Source organism: Corythoichthys intestinalis, unplaced genomic scaffold, assembly GCF_030265065.1.
Source record: "Corythoichthys intestinalis isolate RoL2023-P3 unplaced genomic scaffold, ASM3026506v1 HiC_scaffold_23, whole genome shotgun sequence".
Classification (NCBI taxonomy): Eukaryota; Metazoa; Chordata; class Actinopteri; order Syngnathiformes; family Syngnathidae; genus Corythoichthys; species Corythoichthys intestinalis.
Genome location: NW_026651592.1, coordinates 7,819,824 through 7,842,023, shown reverse-complemented (window position 1 = coordinate 7,842,023; position 22,200 = coordinate 7,819,824). Strand labels below are relative to the sequence as shown.

General features: G+C 40.8%; 1 protein-coding gene across 1 annotated transcript in view; it reads left to right on the top strand.

The window, feature by feature from the left end:
* The first annotated feature begins 734 nt into the window (after nucleotides 1–734).
* LOC130911162 (roundabout homolog 1-like) overlaps nucleotides 735–22,200 on the top strand; it is a 554,903-nt gene continuing 533,437 nt past the window's right edge. Inside the window, exons 1-2 of the mRNA XM_057828938.1 lie at nucleotides 735–752; nucleotides 1,968–2,092. Coding sequence (XP_057684921.1) covers nucleotides 1,972–2,092 — 121 coding nt within the window. The 5' untranslated portion in view covers nucleotides 735–752; nucleotides 1,968–1,971. The remainder of the gene's footprint in view (nucleotides 753–1,967; nucleotides 2,093–22,200) is intronic.

Genomic DNA, 22,200 nt, shown 5'->3' with positions numbered 1-22,200 from the left:
CTGTAGCTAAAGTCACTGTTTATGTTGACTGGCGCTAGGTTGCTATAGGTGTGCAAACACCCTAGTAATTGCGGCCAACCACTAGATGGCAACCTATAGACCTCATTCACGTGACGTCACAACACCGCCCCCCTGACTTGTGCCGCTATATTGTCCGTCAGCTCATCGTGTTTACATGTTACCGCTACGTACATTCCTCCTATTACTGCGTGTTTTTCTGCTTGTCTAAGGAATCACCGCCTAGTAAAAAAAACCAAAAACCTTCCTGACAATTGTTAACATTGATTAATTAAAATGGTGAAGGCATGTGTGGCGGTTGGTTGCCATAACATCACCACAGACTATGTAGTAGTCATTTTCTATCTGGTAAAATGCATTTAATATATATTTAGAGTGTTTTGGGCTGACAAATAACCACAATTAAGATCATTGCGAGGCTAATCGCCGACAACATACAGTTTGTTTCAAATTCAAAATGTTTATTTCTACCCATTCTTCCACCATCATTATTTTTTAATAATATTTAGCTGGGACCAAGTGAAAGAAGCGGTCATTTTAGTAGTTACTGTGTGCCCATTGTTAAAAGGGCAAATGTCTAAAGCAGCACGGTTTGTTTATCTTGGTCCATGATGCGTTTGTGTCGACAGCCGTCAGACAGCGGTGAAAACATCAATAGTCGTGATGCCAATACGATCGCAGACATCATCAGACTGAGACTACGAAGCTCGTCGCCACGGTCGCCCAGCAAGAAGGTGAGTGCAACAACAGGTGTTGTACCAATGTGCCAAAAAATAGCCGCCCCGCGTGAAATGTCCCCACTGACGGGAGCGCCCACACGGAAACAACTTTTATTGTACCGTGAATTTGTATTTATTTTACTCTGCTTGAACTAAATAATTCTTGTACTGTGAATATGTATTATTTTACTCTGCTTGAACTAATAAATGTCATACCTGTGTGATTGTTATTGGGATATGGTCGTGAAAACCTGTAGAATCCATTACTGTAATGCGCCCATGAAAACATTTGATGTTTTCACCTCAATAAAGCATTATAAATAAGCGCCTCCATCAAGGGGGACATTTCACGTGGGGCGGCTATTTTTCGGCACAACACCGGCCCGTCGTCAAACCGCCGATCAGGTTTCATTTTACAATAGTGACAACGGTGACACTCAGCTGCCCAAATGTCGGTTTATATTCGGTCCGGTGTCTATTTTGGCTACCCGACTCCTCATCGCGACATAAACTGGAGTATGACTGGAAATTTTGTGGTCTCAGGACGAGCTCTGACGCACGGGACGGGACCGGACGGGAGGAAATATTGATTTGGGCATCAAATATGGATCTGGCGACTGGATCGACCGAAGCTTTTCCAAATAACGGCTTTTATGCAGCTCATCCAATGAGTTTACAGCGTCTGAAAGCACCGGGGCTTCCATAATTTGCAAGTGAATCCACCTTTAGAAACTACGATCATTGACAATATGGACACACAATGACGGACAATATGGCGGCACAATAAAGCGATCATGTGATTGTGTGACGTAGGTGAATGGGGTCTGTACAAATCTTTACTCGGATTAGTCTATAGAGTAGACAGGGATATTAATGTGTAAAGAGCCACAGGCCAGATTGCACTCATTGATAAATTCTTTATTTCTCTGCTGCCCGGTAGCAAATGCGCCACGGACCGGTGGTTGGGGACCACTGGTTTAAAGGACTGTGAAGCTGCGCAAATACACGAAAAGTAAGCCGCGTCATAACCAGTGATTAAGAAGCGGATTCTGAACAAAAGTATTTCGTCAATGACATGTACACACAACTGTATGCATTTGATTTTTTTTTTTTTTTTAACATTTTAGAGGAAGCTGAGCTTCCCTTGCAGTCTTAAAAAAACGCCTTTGCCCTATACCGTATGTACTGCATTTGTTTAAATGATGTTCTGTATGTATTTCCTCTCCTCAGACCGATGTCCAGAGATGGCATTAGAGTGAGCGCCACCATGTGTGGCACACGCTCAGGGGCCACGTCCCTCCTATTGATGGTCATCCTTAAGCTAGTGTGCTGCCAAGAGGCTCCCTTAATAGCAGGTAAGACTATCTTGGTATCTTGCTTATAACATGAGCGTGTCTTTTATCATCCGCCTCCATTCATATGTACAGTATACATGTCTGACTGGCGAGGCGTGACAAGATACGAGTGGCTGAACATGAAATAAATGAATCTCAGTTGTTCTTTTTTTTATATAATATAACAGCAGAGGGTGATGCTGCAGTGTACTTTTAAAGGCTGCGTATTTTTCCACTGTATTAAGACTGAGTTAGGCTCCTGCGTTGCGGTGACGGCGAAGTGACTACGGCGTCAATGAGCATTCGATAGTTCTGCGGTGAGGGAACGCCTTGCTCTGTAATTCACCGCCAAGCCACGAGAGGGATGTGGCGTTATGTTTGTACGGTTTTGGGGCATGCTTGTTGACTTCCGCTAGTCTAGTTTAACGGAGAAAAAATAAACAATGCAAGATGGAATGCTTGAATGTAAATTTTCAGCTCATCAACATTGAATAAATGTTGATCATACAAATGTTGAGGTGCAGGCGACACAGAAGACGGTTTTGAGGCGGTCTGTCCAACTATTGATGCCGCATAGAGAGTTCTAGCCTCGGGTGGAAACCAGCTAGCTGTAGCGGCTAGCTTCAAACTGGCGTCGAGCACTGCGTCCAGCATTTTATCTGAGGTCTGCAAAGCCCTCCAGCCCAATTTGTTTGCCGTGTTCTACACCCAGCCAGTGGGAAGCCATAGCAGATTTCTGGCGTCTATGGAACTTCCCAAACTGCATCGGAAGCCTTGATGTTAACGTTATCATAAAAGCACCGAGGCACTCTCAATCAGTGATGATGTATCGAGTGTGAACTGTCTGTTGGGGAAAATTAAACATCAAAAAAACTCTTTTGAAACCAAACTTGAGCTTTATTCTTCATAAACTTGAAGTGTGACACGTAAATAAGTCACAGACTGACAGCAAACATGTATACACAATAAATGATGAAGTGCACCAACCAAAAATATGACATAAAGTCATAAAAAACTGGCAGTTTTTGGCCGACTGGATCACCGCTTCATGTGGCCAATCGATTCCGAACACACACATACTTGTGTGGTCCTTCCATTCTTTTATTCAATCGCTGGCTGACATCCAGCCCCATATTTTCAGCAATCTACTCCCACGAATTTCTTGCTACTTGGCAATCTTCATAATGTCTTGACGAGCCATTGTAGAAGTTGTCGTACTTGCTCTTCGTTGATACTGTCGTCGACTTGGTCCATTTTTGCGTGTAGAAAAATAATGTTTGAGAATGGCGGTGATTTCGCGCTGAACCGGAAAAAACAGTCGGAGCGGAACAATCATAGTCCATTTCCACCACGTCACACGCGTTGACGCGACGCGAAGTCAGAATAAAAAGGACACAGAGAGGCTATGGCGCAGGGTCGTAAATCGGGTCTTCCTTGACGGTGCAGGTCTGACGCAGAAGCATAACAAGATATACTGGTCATACGCTAGAACAAGGGTCCCCAACCTTTTTTGCACCACGGACCGGTGCTATTTGGGTCTTTTTTTCACGGACCGGTGTTCTGACAAATTTTGCACCCCATCAAAATTGCAACCATGCGGTTCTGCGCATGCGCGTAACGTTAAACATAGCGCAAAATGCGCAAATGCAGCGATTCCAAAGTAAACACTACAAACTTTCTTGAAAGAAAGGAATATTAACTTACGTTTGATCATGGAAGGACTTGTAGAAAAGTTCTCCTCAGATTCATCCTGCCATGTAAGCTGCACACAACAGCTGCACACCGCGCTCACCATTAACGACTTCGCCTTGTCGTTAAACATTAATTAAGAAGCCCGCTTCACAAAGATACGATGTTGGAAATTGTAGCAAGGTTTTCAATGCTCTTGTCGCGATGTCAGAATATTCCAGAATGACTTTAATCCAGAACCTCGGTAGAGTTGTTGTCTCAAATGTACGTTTAATAAGGTCGCCGTCATTTGCGATCTCTCTGTTTATTCACAAACGGGTCACGAATCCACTCCTTCGCAGTTCGTGGGTCTTCGAGGTTGTAGGCTCGTCAGGTGCCCTTTTCGCCGTAAAAATATCTCCAAAGACGTCTGTTTTCCAGTTATCTTCGCTCGTGTGGGGGCCAAATTATTTCCGGGAACAAATGTGCTGCGCCCGCGGCCTAGTAATACTATCGAGGACAAGCACACATAGATATATTATATACACAAACAAGATGTACTGCTAGCAGTCCAATCAATGGACTTCTATGACAACATTGTAATCTATCCCGTAGTATTATATCTACAGTAAACAGAGATATTGGTGTGTTAAGCAGGGGCACAGGGTTAATTCGTCGTTATTAAATTATTATTTCTGTGCGGTAGCAAATGCGCCACAGACCGGTACCGGTCCGCGGCCTGGCAGATGGGGACCCCTGCGCTAGAAGATTTTTGGAAACAGATCAGTACAAATTTTTGCATGAATGTTTACTCGTAACTCCTAAGTTTAGTTTTGGCTTCTACTTTCATTGTTTGGTTTGAGGAATCACAAATTCAAATTACATAGTTTTAGATGCTAGCCGTTTTTTCTGCAAGCCTTACTTAATCATAATTCAGTGTTAATCACAAACCCAAGTTTGAAAGCCTAACATTTGTCCGGAATCCTAACATTGGCATGACACCCTCATTTGAACGCTTTGCACTGTCTTGAGACCTTACTTTGAAACCATGTCCCTGAAATGAAACCCCAATTTGACTTGTTGTCCGAAACAATAGTCTGCATGAAGCTCTCCCTTAACCTTATCTTAAAACCTGACTTTGACACCCTTACCCTGTTCTAAAACACTAACTCTTGGCATGAAGTTTTCCTACCATTGTCTTGAAACATTTCTTTTAAACATTTGTTTGAAACAATAATCCTGCCATGAAGTGCTGATTTGAGCCCTTACTTTGGCTTAATACCCTATTTTGTATTCTAAACCTTGTTGATAGGGGTATCATGGCATGAAATGCTCATTTGAATGAAAATCCTGGTTAGAAATTCTAACCCTTGCATGAAACCTGACTTTAAAACCCAAACTCTTGTACAAAACACTACCAGCATGAATCACTAATGTTGTTTTGGAACTCTAACTTTTGTTTTTAAACCATAATTTGAAATTCTAATTGTAATTTGAAATACTCTCACAGATTTATAATCAGATGATTCCTAGTAAATTTACAGTAATTACGTCTTTGCTTAAAGCAGTAATGTGAAGTAAGGTTGGCCAACCATGTTTTTGAATAATATAAATGGCTAAACAGTTATAAGCATATTTTCGTTATTGTTATTTTTTTTTACGCAACCCTTCCAGATTCTTTGTTTAACCCATATCAATGCCCTTGACAATGAAAATACTTTTCATCGGCAATCTTCGGAAATCTTTGGAAATTACGTCACACCGGGAAGTGCGAGGGAAGTCCGCCATTGAACAGTATTGTTTGTTGCATTGCTTCTTGGTAAGATGCCACGGCGGTGTGTGGCGATGTTTTGTTCTCACTCAAACGAAAAGTTGTATGAGTGGCCAAAGGATAGCAGGGCACATAAATGGACATCTTTCGTTCGCACGAAGCGAATTAATTTCACGCCATCATCGAGTAGTGTTCTCTGCTGCCAACTCTTCGAAGATGCCTGCTTCCTTAACCGGTCAGTTAATGATCAAGGATTTGCCAAAAAGTATGTGTGATTTTTGGATAGATGACTGATGACTTTGTCAAAGCAGAGCTGCCAACTGTTGTGGAATGAACAGCATAAACTAGCGACGTTAGCCGAAAGTTAACTCGTGGCAATCCCCGAACATAGTTGTTGTTGCGTTCGCTAGGTTAAGCGTGTTTAAATTTTGCGTCATCTACGTTCTTGTCTGAAAGGGTCACTGTCAATCGGGAAAGGGGTGTGGATGTGTATATAAGCGGGTCGCCGTCGCGGTAATTCACGGTCACGTTGCAGTAAGAGACACACACCGCCGGTGAATTTGTGCACATTTTTTTGTATTTGTATTATGTATTTCCACCTTCATACTTCAAGCATTGCATTGCATTTGTACGGTTCGGCGTTTCTTTCACGGTGATCGCTTGATAGCCTTCTAGTTTGTGTTTATGAGAGCCGCTGACAGGTGACAACTAGCGTGTTGGCATTGAGTCAATCTCGCAGCGAATCAACGAGCGGCTCAAGTCACGCAGTGAATCATGGGAAATGTAGTCTCGGGACAACACTGAAGTGGTGCTTTGTAATCTGTTCGCTTGTGTGAAAAAAACTACATTTCCTCACGCCATTAGACGCCACTTCCTGCCGAGAGCCCCAAGCTGTGTTTGTACTGTTAGCTCCATGTGTTAATAAAGAAACAAAGTTGTCAGCACGTCGTGTGTTCGATACCTTTGTCAACAAAAAGTTCATAACAAGACACTATGCACGATCCATTTAAGAGACGCTGGGACTGGAAGTAGTAGTAGCTGGTAGTATGAGGCGAGGCAGAGATGAGCGAGAAGCAAAACTTCGCGGTCGAATGTGAAGGCAGTCCGCTATTATTTTGTTTTCTTATTGTTGCCGCAATAAGGTGGAGAAAGCCATCATTGACTCATCTCCTTCTTTCCCCCCAACGTTTTTATATTATTATTATTTTTTATGCACGTGAGCTGCCGGATCTGCCAAAATGAACATGAAGTCTGATAAAAAAAAATTGTTGTCATCAGACAGACAAAAACATAAAATTATGTGCAAATGCCTGCATCTTCAAATCATGAAAATAATAACAGCCTATATTTTACCAATCTTGTAATCTCGATGGGTCTTGTCTCCATTCCATGTCAGGTAGTCTAGGCACATTGTTTGCATCCTAATTAGCATCTGGCTAATACATGTTAGGTCCAACATAAAATTCCAACCTCTTCTTCCTCCAACTCTTCAAAAACTTGGATCTCCTCCCTTGCGCTCGATCTATCGCTTATATCGCTGTTTGAATCATGTTTGAAGGGCTTTGTATGGCGGCCGTATGTATGGAGCGCTGCCATCGCTGTTCTCGGTGTGACGTATCATTTCCGGGTTCGTCCCCTTTCAGGCTCGAACTTCGGAAACGCGATTATTTTGTCAAATATACAACATATAAATTATGTTTTCATGCTTTACTTGTTGGACTACGTTTAATTACTTTAATTGTGACCCTATTTGGCATGTTATGAAATTACTTCACATTTCTGCTTTAAATCTAAGCACAATTGATACTATTGTGTAGATGGTATATTTTCACGACAACATTTACAAAAGTTTGAATTTCAACTTATCGACTAGTCCAGTTCTTCCTTTTTTGTCAAGGTGAAATCATAATAAGCCTCCAAAAAAGCTATTAAAGTAATTCCCTTTAAAGAAAATGGCGTCGCTACTGCTTACTGTGACAGGAAGATTGCATTGCATTACTTTGCACTCAGTATTCAGCTACCTCTTTCTCCCTCGCCTGAGGGTGATTAAATATGTGGTTAATACGGCGTCCGAGAAAGCCTTGAATTACACAGGAGCCAAGCTGACCTTTTTAAATTACAGAAGCGATTGTGTGAGACGGCCGAGGTGAAGTTTATAACCTGAGCTGCCAAAACGAACCCCGCGGTGAATAGATGTGCCTCTCCTGGGCTGCCTTCCTTAGAAATGTTCTGTCAGAACCATGTTTGACAGTTTGGCCTGTTGCAGACAAGCTAAAAACACACACATGCCAAATAAACTGCCGTTTCATGTTAGCGTTGATGGAACCTCACACATCTCGATCGTTCTATTTGCCAACTCAGCGCTATCGAGTAAGCTGATAGCTGAAGGTCGTCAGCTGCTGATCCAATTTGAAGCTAAAGCAAGAAAAATGAAGCATGAAGTCGGCCTTTTGGCATCAGGATGCACAGCCACAGCCATTTTTCAAGGGATGTACGCACTTATCTGGAGTCCAAACCAATCTAGTGGCCCGCTTGGCAAAATCCACACGAAAGCTTTTTACAGATGAAAATGTCCAATTGAAATATAACCCAAAATGTTTTTGTTCTTGCACTGTGCTGTACAAAAACCTATGGCTCTCTCAACTTTCACGTCTGTGGGACTGAACTCTGAGGGACGACATCGCCATAAGGGTTTTAAATGTTCCTCAGTGATACAAAAGTTTTCTGGATCCTTGTTTGTTGTCCGGATTGGTAGACTTTGGTGAAACTAGGGAGGGTAGGTGAGTTCTAACTAAAGGGGGATCAATCTTCTCAGCCTTGCTGGTATCTTTCACCGGGATTGTAGAGATTCCCAGAATCAGGAACACAGTTACTATATTTCACGAGGGTCATTCAGGATCTAGGACAGGGGTGTTCAAACTTTTTGCAAAGGGGGCCAGGTTTGGTGTGGTAAAAATATGGGGGGGGGGGCGACCTTGGCTGAGGTTGTTTACATACAACAACAATATATTTATATATTAGGGCTGTCAATATTATCGCGTTAACGTGCGGTAATTAATTTTTTAAAATTAATCACGTTAAAATATTTGACGCATTTAACGCACATGCCCTGCTCAAACAGATTAAAATGACAACACACTGTCATGTACACTTGTTACTTGTGTTTTTTGGTGTTATGTCGCCCTCTGCTGGCGCTTTGGTGCGACTGATTTTATGGGTTTCAGCAACATTGTGTAATTATTGACATCAACAATGGCGAGCTACTAGTTTATTTTTTGATTGAAAGTTTTACAAATTTATTAAAACGAAAGCAGTCGTTTTAATATAAAATTACTATAACTTGTACTAACATTTATCTTTTAAGAACTACAAGTGTTCCTATCCATTGATTTCTTTAACAGAATGTTAATAATGTTAATGCCATCTTGTTGATTTATTGTTATAATAAACAAATACAATACTTATGTACCATATGTTGAATGTATACATCCATCTTGTGTCTTATCTTTCCATTCCAACAATAATTTACAGAAAAATATGGCATATTTTATTGATGGCTTGAGTTGCGATTAATTATGATTAATTAATTTTTAAGCTGTGATTAACTCGATTAAAAAATTTAATCGTTTGACAGTCCTAATTTAAACAAATTTTTAGCAAGTCATTCTGTTTCACATTTGCTTTTTTTATCATAATTTCAACAGTCTTAAGCATGTGTTTTGGGTCATTTGAAACATGCATATCACATGCAGTTGAATATTCACATAGCATTTTTTTTCTTAAACAGGAGTAATTGTACTCATGAGTGCAAATTACATTTGAAAAATGAAATATAACAACATGGCAGTTCAATGTTCAAAGAACTTTTGAATAAAATATTGTACAAATGAGAAAGTAACAATCATGCAAGGCTCATTTGAAATATGACATATCAGTAACTATAAACGTTGAATGAACTTTTAAAAGTTTATTCTGGAGTGAAAACTGATAACCTGTCTGAATTTATGACTGATTTTGATCTCAACAAACAAAATCAATACAACGACTCAGTGTAAATGACATAATACTATTTGTAAATTTCGAATGACTTGCCTCCATTAATGGGACGTGTGATATTGAGATCGGGACTCCAGCACAAAGGCCAGCTTTGGCTCAAAGGCAAGTGGTATTGATGCGCAAGATGTCTCGCAAGTGAGTGTCCGTCAGCCGTGTCCTTACACGGCTCTTAATTAAGTTCATAACCGAGAATGTCTTCTCACACAAATACGTCGACCCAAACAAGCTGAGCATTTTCTTGGCAAATGCTCGAATTTCTCGAAACCGGTTCTTATCCAGCTGTCGGTAAAAGTTGGCGAGAGAAAGCTGCTGGTGCCGGCTGTGGCTCTCAGCGTTCCTTCCCTGCAATCTTGTCGTAGATGTCATCGTGTCTCGTTTGGTAATGTCACTTGACATTGAACTATTTAAAAACAGCCACTGTCTTCCGGCAAATGAGGCAGACAAAGTTGTTGCGGATTTCAGTGAAGAAATAGTCTAATTTCCACCTATCCTTGAAGCGCCGGCCTTCACAGTCTACCTTTTTTTTTTTTTTTTTAGAAAATTGGGCGTCACAAACAGTGATGTCACTCAGAGTGCTGCTGCCCTCTAGTAGGTAAATGAGGAACAACATTTAGTGCAAGCTACTTCATATGCTGCTCAATTTATTAAGTCTATGTGCGGGCCAGACGTTATGGGTTTTATGACAGAGGTTGCGGGCCGGATAAAATTTGACCACGGGCCGCATTTGGTCCCCGGGCCGGACTTTGAACATGACTGATCTAGGAGTTTAAATGTACTTCTTGGGGTTTCTTATCTAGACTGATTTGTCCCTGTTTGACCAGTGCCAGACTATGGGCCACACACCTGTAAATCCCATACATTTCCGGTGAGGATTAAACTCCTAAACATGCGTACATGAGTTCTTTTATCGACATAATTTCTAGTCACAGATAAGGTGCTACAGTGGTCTGGTTCGATTGCTTCGTCATAGGGTTCTTCAAGTCTCACTGCCAAGGTTTACAAGCCCATATTAAAATCAGTGCCTCTAAATTTGAGATTGGCCATCAGATCATCTTTCTTCAGAGAATTCTGAAGTTGTGTAAGCGGTAGTTCGTCAGGGATTTGGGGTGCCAGACTGCATACAGTGGAGCAAATAAGTATTTAGTCAACCACCAATTGTGCAAGTTCTCCTACTTGAAAAGATTAGAGAGGCCTGTAATTGTCAACATGGGTAAACCTCAACAATGAGAGACAGAATGTGAAAAGAAAACAGAAAAACACATTGTTTGATTTTTTTAAAGAATTTATTTGGAAATCATTGTGGAAAATAAGTATTTGGTCAATACCAAATGTTCATCTCAATACTTTGTTATGTACCCTTTGTTGGCAATAACGGAGGCGAAACGTTTTCTGTAACTCTTCACTCTTCGCTTGGTGTAAAGAAATCAACTGTGGGAGCAATTATTAGAAAATGGAAGACATACAAGACCACTGATAATCTCCCTCGATCTGGGGCTCCATGCAAGATCTCACCCCGTGGCGTCAAAATGATAACAAGAACGGTGAGCAAAAATCCCAGAAATACACGGGGGGACCTAGTGAATGACCTACAAAGAGCCGGGACCACAGTAACAAAGGCTACTATCAGTAACACAATGCGCCGCCAGGGTCCCCCTGCTGAAGCCAGTACACGTCCAGGCCAGTCTGCGGTTCACGAGAGAGCATTTGGCTGGTCCAGAAGAGGACTGGGAAAATGTGTTATGGTCAGATGAAACCAAAATAGAAGTTTTTGGTAGAGAATCAGGTTCTCGTGTTTGTAGGAGAGAGAATACTCAGTTGCACCATACCCACTGTGAAGCATGGGGGTGGAAACATCATGCTTTGGGGCAGTTTTTCTGCAAAGGGACCAGGACGACTCATGCATGTAAAGGAAAGAATGAAAGGAACCATGTATCGAGATATTTTGAGTGAAACTCTCCTTCCATCAGCAAGGGCATTGAAGATGAGATGTGGCTGGGTCTTTCAGCATGACAATGATTCCAAACACACAGCCAGGGCAACAAAGGAGTAGCTTCGTAAGAAGCATTTCAAGGTCCTGGACTGGCCTAGCCAGTCTCCAGATCTCAACCCCATAGAAAATCTGTGGAGGGAGTTGAAAGTCCGTGTTGCCCAACGACAGCCCCAAAACATCACTGCTCTAGAGGAGATCTGCATGGAGGAATGGGCCAAAATACCATCAACAGTGTGTGAAAAGCTTGTGAAGAGTTACAGAAAATGTTTGGCCTCCGTTATTGCCAACAAAGGGTACATAACAAAGTATTGAGATGAACTTTTGGTATTGACCAAATACTTATTTTCCATCATGATTTGCAAATAAATTCTTTAAAATTCAAACAATGGGATTTTCTGGGGTTTTTTACCCCCACATTTTGTCTCTCATAGTTGAGGTTAACCCATATTGAAAATTACAGGCCTCTCTGATATTTTCAAGTGTAGAACTTGCACAATTGGTGGTTGACTAAATACTTATTTGTCCCACTGTATATAGGCAGTTTCATGCTGTAGGTTTGGTGTTAAGTTTCTGCTTTGATTGCCTGATGAGGTTCTGTTGACTACTCTGGGCCTTTAGCAGGAATGGTTGGCAGACAAATGTGAAGTCCTGAGGTGAGAGTCCGACCATGCGAATCTTAGACCACAGCTCTCAGTTTGAAAAGGGTGGTTTCCGCGGGTGATTCTGCCCTTGGCGATTAGGTGAAAAGCTCGGTCATGTGCGAAAGGCTGAGTGGAAAACCCACAGATGATATGGCTCAGGTGTCAAGTCAGGGTGCCTCCCTGGCGAGGTTTCCCACCGGGAGGTGACCGTAGGTGTCATAAGAGCGAGGGTACACTATTGCTTTCGCGAAAACAAGCAATCTGTCAGCTTTTCTTGTTTTGGCTGAAAATGTGGTTTTGCCCACCAGTGACCTTATTGTTTATAGCTTCTAACAATTTCCCTATATCCCAGGAGTGGGGGGGGGGGGGGGGGGGGCACTCTTATCGTCTTCCAGCCTGCCGCCATTTAATTACGAGACGGGGCCACGAGACCACACTTCCTCATCACACTCCATCCACCCCCAGGCCACCATTTAATGATGCCCAATCCACTGTGGGAGTGTGTGGCATTTGTTTTATTAGCAACATTCTGCTGCTTTTTATGTATACACTCCTTAGTGTGTCCAAGGATGTCTACTGACTCTTTCTCCTTGTTTTTGTTGTTTTTCTTTCATATTTTGCTCAAGAGTTGACTTGAGTGCCTTTGGCAAAAAAAAAAAAAAATCAGCTTCACATGTGTCCGGTGTGATTTCACCTTGAGCATGATGTCTGCTGCTGACAAGACGATAAAACAAACATTAGGCGGAAAAAACAAAGCCTCTAAAAGTAACATTTGATTTGAGAAAGAACAAAAAGCCAATACTGGATGTTCTCCTGCAATTAACTCAAATTCAAACCACAAAATCTCCTTTCCGCTTTTAGTTTGTGCATTAATATAACAATATAAAATGCCATTAAATTTGACGTTATTGCTCTTAAATGCGATGAATGACATTTAAATTGGAATTCTGCACTGCGCACGGGCAGCGCAGGTTATTGATTTCCATAGAGACGCGGCACGGGCACCTCTGTATCTCTTAACCCTGATTCTCATTCAGTTAATACCCCTCTCCCACACACACAGATACACCCTCCCCTGAACATCCCTCTCGAAGGCTTTGTGCTGTGGGACTGCAGTAGGAGTGTCAACCCACAAATGAATTTCTCTTCACATCGCCGTCGCCATTAAATAAAGCATTTATGCTGCAGCTGTTTGTGCACTCTCAAACACACACATACACTCTAGAGAACTTTCTTATTACTGCGTTCCATCCAATTGGTCTAGAATTATGTTAAAGTGATACATTCTGATAGAAATACATATTTTGTGCTATATGAGGTCAATTTAGCTCGTGCTGTAGCCTATAGGAAGATTATGTAGAGTGTCTGCATTTTTATGTAAATAAGTAAAAATTGATGTATTGAAATCATCTGTAAGACATTTTTGGTAAGGGTAATGTTGGAAGATGAGTTTTGGGATTAGGTCTGATTTCATGATTGCTATGAAAAACAAATTGTGGTTGATCTCATCATTGTTGCCTTTACTGGGGTGCATAGTAGTGTTTCTTTAGACAAGGTGATTGCCACCTTGCATATTGTTATTATTTGAATGACAGTTTTGAAGTAATCATTAATTTATGTAAGTTAGACCAGATAGAAATGTGACAGCACATCACCCTGAGCCTTGCTGTCTTTCTTCATATTTTTAGCGTTCATTATTGCTCTAATTATGAACGGAGCTGGAGTCTGTTGTAGGCCTGAACGATATTAGAAAAAACTATTGTTGGGATTTTTTGGGGGTTTGCGATATATTGCGATATTATATTGCGATATTAAAAAAAAAAAAAAATATATATATATATATATATATATATATATATATATACAGTGATACCTCAGCTCACGAACATAATTGGTTCCCAGAAAGTGTGTGTAAGGCGAAAAGTTCGTCTTCCGAACATTTATTTCCCATAAGAAACCATTAAAATGAGAATAATCCGTTCCCAGGTCCCCATAAAACATAATTTTCTACTAAATAAGCCTTAAAACTACACAAAAATATACCTTATTTTATGTATAATAAATGTGCTATTGTATTATAATTAAAGAAATAAACTGTACTGTATAATAAAGTCGTTTTATTTACCTTTGTGATGGTAGTTGATGGCTTGATGGAATGGAGTGGGAGGAGGAGGGAGGGAGGGAGTTACTGTTTGGAAGGAGAGTGTTACCGGCAAAGTGCGCAGTTAGCGTAGACTCCACTGCTGTGCCCCCCACATGCTTTTGGTTGTTAATAAAAGTGCCCACAAAAAGCCATCCAACGCCTCTGGGTGTTTGTATGCACGCCGCCACCTTTCTGGAGAGGAAATCGGGCGAACCGAAGACAACCGACGACAACGAGCCAACGTGACTCGCCGGTCCACTTCTCACTACGGTGGGAAGCTGAAAGCACCGCCAATTACCAGTCGAGGGCGAATTGGTAACACGAGTCACCTTCCATAAGGACTGTAGGTAACTCTTTTTCGGTCCCATAATAGCAAAAGTACACTCAATATGGTCCAAAATGTCTATCAAACACAAACCACGTCCGCACTCAACGAAAGGGAGGGGACGAACTGGGACGCCGTGAGCGTGCGTCAGCTTCTCGTGGCGCTTTTCGACCGCGTGAATTGGTTCGTCCGCCGAAAACTAGTTCGTCAGCAGAGACTATATGCTCGCGAATTTAATGTTCTTGAGGCGAAAAGTTCGTGAGCTTAAGCGTTCGTGAGCTGAGGTATCACTGTATATATATATATATATATATATATATTATTTTTTTAAAGACATTTTCACTAGATGACTTGAATGGCTGTTTGGAAAGACTTTGGATGACTCACCATCACCACAGTGTACAGTGATCCCTCGTTTTATGCAGTCAATGGGGACCAGAACCCGCCACGATAAGTGAAAAATCGCGAAGTAGAGCACCCCCCCATATTTTTGTGTGTGTGTGTGTGTTTTATGTGCTCAATGTATTTATTCAGATTTAGCATAGGAAAGGGATACATATAAGACAGTGATTTTAAAAAAATGTATATAAATAAATGTTTTTTAAGCACTTCAAATGTCATAATTATCATTAGTTTTAAACATACCTGTCCAACCAAATCCTTTTTGAACAAGAATAAAGTACTGTAGTTGAAAAATGCTTGGCTTTATTAAATGCTTCTGTTTATCCACCTTAGCTGTCACACTTGGAGTGACATGAAGAAATTTCAAACTCCTCATGATCACTTCTGGCATTTATTTTATATGTCTCCAACGTCTCCACACATCACACACATTCATTCCAGCGCGGCTTCCTTGCAGAAACTGTTTAACAAGTTAAACGATGATTGACACATTGCTCCGCTTTGAAGTCTGCTTCTTTGGCAAGATCAAAGACAACGAGCATCGTTAACTTTAATAAGCAAGTGCTACGGTGACTGTGAGGAACAAAGGGCTGGGAGAGGGAGGGTGTGAGGCTGTGCGCAGAGCAAAAAGCAAGGCGAATGTGGATTAGAAAAAATAAAAATTATTGCACGTGCTTGCGATGGGACTAACGCGCACATCGTGATGCCGATGGTTAAACGATATATCGCTCAGGCTTAGTCTGTTGTATAAATAAAATGCTCTTAATCCCAAGGATTGTTCTGTATGTATTAACGGAGTTAAATTCAATGGCAAATTCAGCTCTAAGAAAGAAAAAATAAGTTTAAATAGAAGACATTCAGAATAATTATTTATCTCTATTTTTTCTATTTGCCAAGAAATCGTAATCTGTATCGGAAAATCGGGTTTGAGAGAAAATAATTGGGATTTTCTTGTTTGGCAAAATCGAAGAGACCAAGTCGTAACCCAGGGACTACCTGTATTTAATTTGTTTAACTCTTGTCCAATCGTTGTATATAATGAATTGGTTTTGTCTAGTAGGTTGTCAATGAGTTGTTTATTTTCTTGTTTTTTGGCATTTTATTTTTCTGTTGTTTTTTTTTTTTTTTTAAATTTGTTTTGTTTTTTCATTGTTTGGATTTAAAGTCAAAGTACACGAGTATCCCACAGAATAATTAGAATTCTGGACGATGAAATCAGGGGTGGGATTAAATAAATTTTTCTTATTCCCACTCCCTTTCGAGTGCAAAGACCTTTTTTTTGGGGCATGCTCGAAATAAAAACGCTTCATCATCATCATTTATTTGTGCTAACACGATAATCGAATCAATATTAGAACTAATAACAAGGTAGGTGTGGAAAGCAAGAGTGCATGTAAAAAAATCTAGACACCTGTTTAAACGTTCCTTTTTTGTGATATAAAAATATATGACGGTAAATGAATCAACTGTTAGTTACTCTAACAGAAAAATGTATGTATGTACGACTTCTATTGTTAAAGTGACAAGTTGTGAGAGTAATATTTCTTGATCAATGAGAAGTCGGGAGTGAATGGGGGCCAGTTAACACAGGATGTCACCAAGGGTTTCATCCAGTTTTTTCCTTTACAATCAAAGGGGGCCGTTTACATGGTGATGTTGCGACACCAAGATGCAACGATTGTGTTAGGGAATGGCCTCACCTTTACATGGTTACGGCGAAAATGGAAGGCGAAGACGCAAGCTTTTGGGGCCGTTTACATGGTGACTCTCCGAGAGGACGAAAAACTTTGCATCTATATAGTTCCGTCTCCATTCGACCAATTGTCGCAATTCCGCATCAAAACGATGTAGTATTCATGCCAGGCCCTAGGGGGCAGTGCAGATTTACAAGGTGACAGTGAATGATGCACTTTGACCCCAACAACCTCCTCAGCCCGGAAGACAACATGCCCACCCACTACAAGTAATGGCATTTTTCTTTTGCTCCAAAAGACACAAACATGGAAACATTCAACATATTTAAATTAAAATTATTATAGAAAACAGTCAATTAAAGCCGACGTTCCGCCATTTTGCTGTTTTTAATGTTTAGTAGCACTGCTGCACACGCCCAATGTGATGTGTACGAGTGCTGACGTTATATAATATATATATATATATATATATATATATATAGAGAGAGAGAGAGAGAGAGAGAGAGAGAGAGAGAGAGAGAGAGAGAGAGAGAGAGAGAGAGAGAGAGTTGGGAGGGGCCAGCCCCGCGAAGACTTAATGCGCGAGACAAGTTACGTCTACACTCGGACGGATAATGGCCTTAAATGTGTAATTAGTTAGACTATACAGCACGTCGGATACCCTAATCAGCCTCTTATCTGTGCAAGAATTTACACATAAATTAACCGGCTAATATCACCCTGAGCTTAATAGTGTGTCCGTACAGCAATCGGATACTAAGGAAGTGACGTCATGCCGTCGCCATTTTTAGTGCGGCATGACTGCATCGTAAACAATGGAGGTGGACGATCAAGACGTAGCATTCCTGCTCCTCTTTTCTTTTTCTTGAACCTTCAAGCTACGTCGCAACAATGGCTTCAATTCAGTGCCCATTTGTGGTCCTCCCATTGCGGATTACGCAGAGATAAGCGTTTTCTTACAGAGCTCTTCTCCTGCATTGAGTCACCGATCAGCCAGCTCTGGGGCAGGCCCCTCCCAACTCAATGCCGACTGAACATGAGTACATAAAAATGCGTAGCGGAAAATTAACCCCCAAAAAGTGAACTGCGTGGTACCCCCAGTCAAAGAGGTGGGCGATCAGTTTCTTTCATGACATTTCCGCCTGTCAAAACTGTCGCCACTTCCTTGATCGCCACTGTTATGCACAAGCACTCCAAGTTGCGGCTTCCAGGAAATATAGGCAGCTCAACACCATATGTTTCTATTTGTTATTTTCCAAGTGGTGGGAGTGCAACTAAGCATCAATTGTAACATCCCAGGTAACGATGTCAGGCTTTCGTTGTTGTTTTATTTAAAAAAATTTTTTTTCTTTATTTCAATCACAACTCGGCTACTGCTTGTAAAAGCTGAGCGTGCTCTCCCTTCCCTCTTGAACATGCATGATGCGTTCATGTAAAAAACAGTGATCACAAAACAAAGTTTCCGACCCCTGGTCTAGAAGGTGTAGTAATTTTGAAATTTCCCGCCGGTTCAGAGGTAAACCGCACGGGCGATGACGTAACACATGAGCCTGCTCCTTTCTATGCATGCGTAGTTTGCGCAAATGCAGGCGTACCTTGCAGAAGCGGGGGTGCCTTAATTTCACCTTAAACATAGTGCGGATAGGTATAAAAATATTCTGTAAGATACCCTAGAGAAAATGATCTGTCCTTGTATAGACGTAGCCTAATTACACATTTAAGGCCATTATCCGTCCTAGAGTAGACGTAGCCTAGGCCACACTCCAACAGAGATAGTAAACCTTTCAAAAATCGCATTGCATGATGGCAATCAGGAGGCACGGACAAAAACTTCTTAGTGATGCAAAGGCATCCAACTGGGGTATGATGATGGCAGTTTTAATCTCATGCAAATCTTCTCTTTGACACGAGGGAACACAACCAAGGCAACGAGCGTTTGCCTTCGCTTCGATTGTCTCGTTAAACTGAAGCGTTTACTCGGCGGACCACGGGGTGCCGCCCGCCCACATCACGTTTCTTGACTAATTGTGTTTCAACCCCACTGAGAGCGTTTCAATTTTGTTGACTTGCTTGATTTTTCTTTTGTCCTTCCCACCCTGGATGTGACATGCATTCATTATCTATACCAGGACTGATTGGTAGGATGGTGAAGAAAAGCAGGTAATTTATCTTAAAAGGAAACACTAAGGAAAACATCTGTCTTTGTGGCAAATATTGTATATGACCTTCTATTTTATTTTATATTTGCCCCTTGCATAATCCGGTAATATGATGAGTAGTCCAGCTGTTTGAACTGCTCCCCTCTGGGAGACACTATAGCAGAGGTCACGGAACCGCGGACCTCGTTCCGGTTCCGGACCCCCAAGCCGTCTGGACCGGATCTCAAGCTGTCCGGACTAATACACGTTGCAACAACAAAAATATTTTTTTTTTCTGCGGGTTTGCAGAGCGGAGGTGGGCAACAAGCAAAAACCTTAGTGGTGAAGCGCGTGAGCCAGCCAATGGGAGTGAAGCATTTGAAAGTTATTTTTAGAACAGCATGTCTCACACTCGCTTTCCAGACTCCGCGGATGGACAGCAAAAAACTGAGCTGAATGAAGTTGGAGGAAGAGGCGAAAAGGTACGGCAAATGGCGTGCTCAAAACTACGCAAGATCGATGGAGAAAACGGAGTGTTTAAGGAGAAGTAGACCAACACATTTTTGTTCATTTTACCTGGCGGCAGCACAAGACCGCTAAGCCTCATCTGTTCAGAGACGGTGTTCTGCCAAAATCTGCTACATCGGCGAAACATTAGTCGAATTTGACACCAAAAGTACTACCATGCGCGCTAAACTTGTTTTGTTTGGATGCATACAGGCAGAACGTACTAAAAATGCCTTAAGAAAATACTTAAATGCAGTTATACCAAATAAGGACAGTTTAAATACACTACGTGACTAATGTGGTCAACTGCTTCAAAGCTAACACAAAAAAAACACAATTTTTAAAAGTATGAGAGGGTAATACATGCAAAAAGTATTATTGAGGCAATGAAAAGGTTCTAAAAAACTAAATAAAAACAAAAATAGTGAGTACTCGCCGCTTCTGACCGATGTGCGCATGCATGTGGATGCTTGCGCAAGCGCGCTGAGCGTTGTGTAGACGTTTCGCCGCGTAGTAAGGAATGGCCGAACAATGGTAGCGTTTGTAAAAAGCAGCAATTTGAAAAGGCACTATGAGACGAAGTACGCAGCTTTTTCGCAAAGTTTCCCTATGAACTCTGCCATCCGTTCTCAAAAAAAAAAGGCGGAATTAAGGGCTCAATATGATCGCTTTATTATCTATTACTAATTAATTATTATTAAATATTATTTATTACTTACTATAAATTTATTTTTTATATTTATTTACATTTTTGAATGTTGTAATTATCAGCATGGCCACGTAAAGATACGTTTGTATTTTTTGGAAAAAATGAAGCATTAAAAATATTTCCGGACCCGAGATTGTTGTAATTTTTTAATTTTGGACCCAGAGGATTTTTAATTCATGACCCCTGCACTATAGGTGTTTAAAATGTCCTTACTCTTTTTCACTCTAATATGGAATAAATTTGGACAAGCAGAAAGCATACAAATAACATATTCCATGTAGATTCCATGTCACATTACACAATAGTTTTTTTTTTCTTTTCACAGATTGTTTGCCTGTTTAAGAACTTTCCAACCGAGACAAGTTTTTTACCTGTATTTGCAATGACTAATTTAGTATTATTACATCAATCTTGTCGTTTTTTTCTGACTGATTTCTCATGTTTGTAGGAACTTTCCAACTGAGGCGTTTCATAAAAGCAAGTCGTACACAATCTATGGGCAAGTTAAGAAAGCATCAATCTTTGGGTGTTTTTGCAGGATTATTACATCAATCTTGAGTTATTCCTGAATCCTCTCGTGTTAGAGCGTGCCAGTGTGTTTGGGAGAACTTTTCCAGAGGTGTTTGGTACGCGTGTTTGCGCTGTAAAATATTCATGCAGGCTGCACTTCCAGAGGCAGGAGGTCAGGAGTATTGCGGGACGGGAGACGTGTTCAATTATGGAGCAGGTTGCAGTAACTTAAACATCATTCCCTCCCTGAAGACCACGCTGGGCCATACCGCCTTCCTGCTTACTGTCGACTTCCTTTTCAATTCGCCCAGGGATAACGGCGTCGTAACTCAACGGGCGCGTCTGATAGGAGTCGGGAATATATTGTGCTTTTTTTATTTTTAGGAAATGAAATGCGAGCATTTTATGAGTTTCTCTTATCTCCTCCTAATGTTCCTGCTGTCCTAATCTCGTCTACTGGTACTACTGTCATGCTTTGGATAAGCAATGTGTTGGACTGGACACTAGGAGATTACAGAGGTGAGGAATGTTCCTTTTCCTGCTTCAGCTAAATGGGACGAGAGAAAAGATGGGAAATGGAAATAGGCCAAGTTGACACAATATGTTTGATATGTATTGAATCCTCTCAAGTGGAATGCTACTAAAGGTAGTGAACTTTGAGATGGAAAAAAGACTTTAGAAAAAGGTGAATACAAATGATCACATTAAAATATTATTACATGCACAATTCAGTTGAACAAACGGACGCTAACCCACTTAGCATCTGGCTAAATACATTAGGCAGTATAACCATAACAACATTTAAGCACGGTTAAAAAACAACAAAAACAAAATGACAAAATATGATAATCCATGTTGTGCATCCATATAATGTGGTTAAAACACTGCATTTCTATGAGCTAAATAGAAATTATAGCTAAATAAATGTAATTAAAAAAATAGACTTCATAATTAATATTGACGGGGCGCGGGGCCGATTAATAGGGGGCCTATCTCCGTTAAAGTTGACTGAGTGGAAACATAGAAAAACAGCTTTTTACATTGAAAAATCTTGTGAATAAATGCTTATATCCCTGAATCCTTTTACATATAGACATAAAACAGTCTCGATTCTTGGTTAAAAGCAACAAAAAAAAAAAACGGGCAGTTAGCATTTATTTTACGTAAATATGTCGAATGTGCTGCTAGTTTTTAAGCCACTGTAGGGCCGCCTTATCACCACAAAGAGCTTTTCCGTTGAAAATTCTTGTAAAAAAACGCTTAAATTCCTGAATTCTTTATAGATATGGACGTAAGACAATCACTATTCTTTGTTAAAAGAGCAAAGAACCAGGCAGTTAGCATTTATTTTACATAAATATGTCGAATGTGCTGCTAGTCTTTAAGTCACTGTACCTGTATCTTTACCTTATCACCAAAAAGAGCATTTTACGTCAAAATTCTTGTGAATAAATGCTTAAACCCCTGGATTCTTTATAGATATGGATGTAAAACAGTCTCGATTCTTGGTTAAAAGCAAAAAAAAAAAAACCTGCAGTTAGCATTTATTTTACGTAAATATGTCAAATGTGCTGC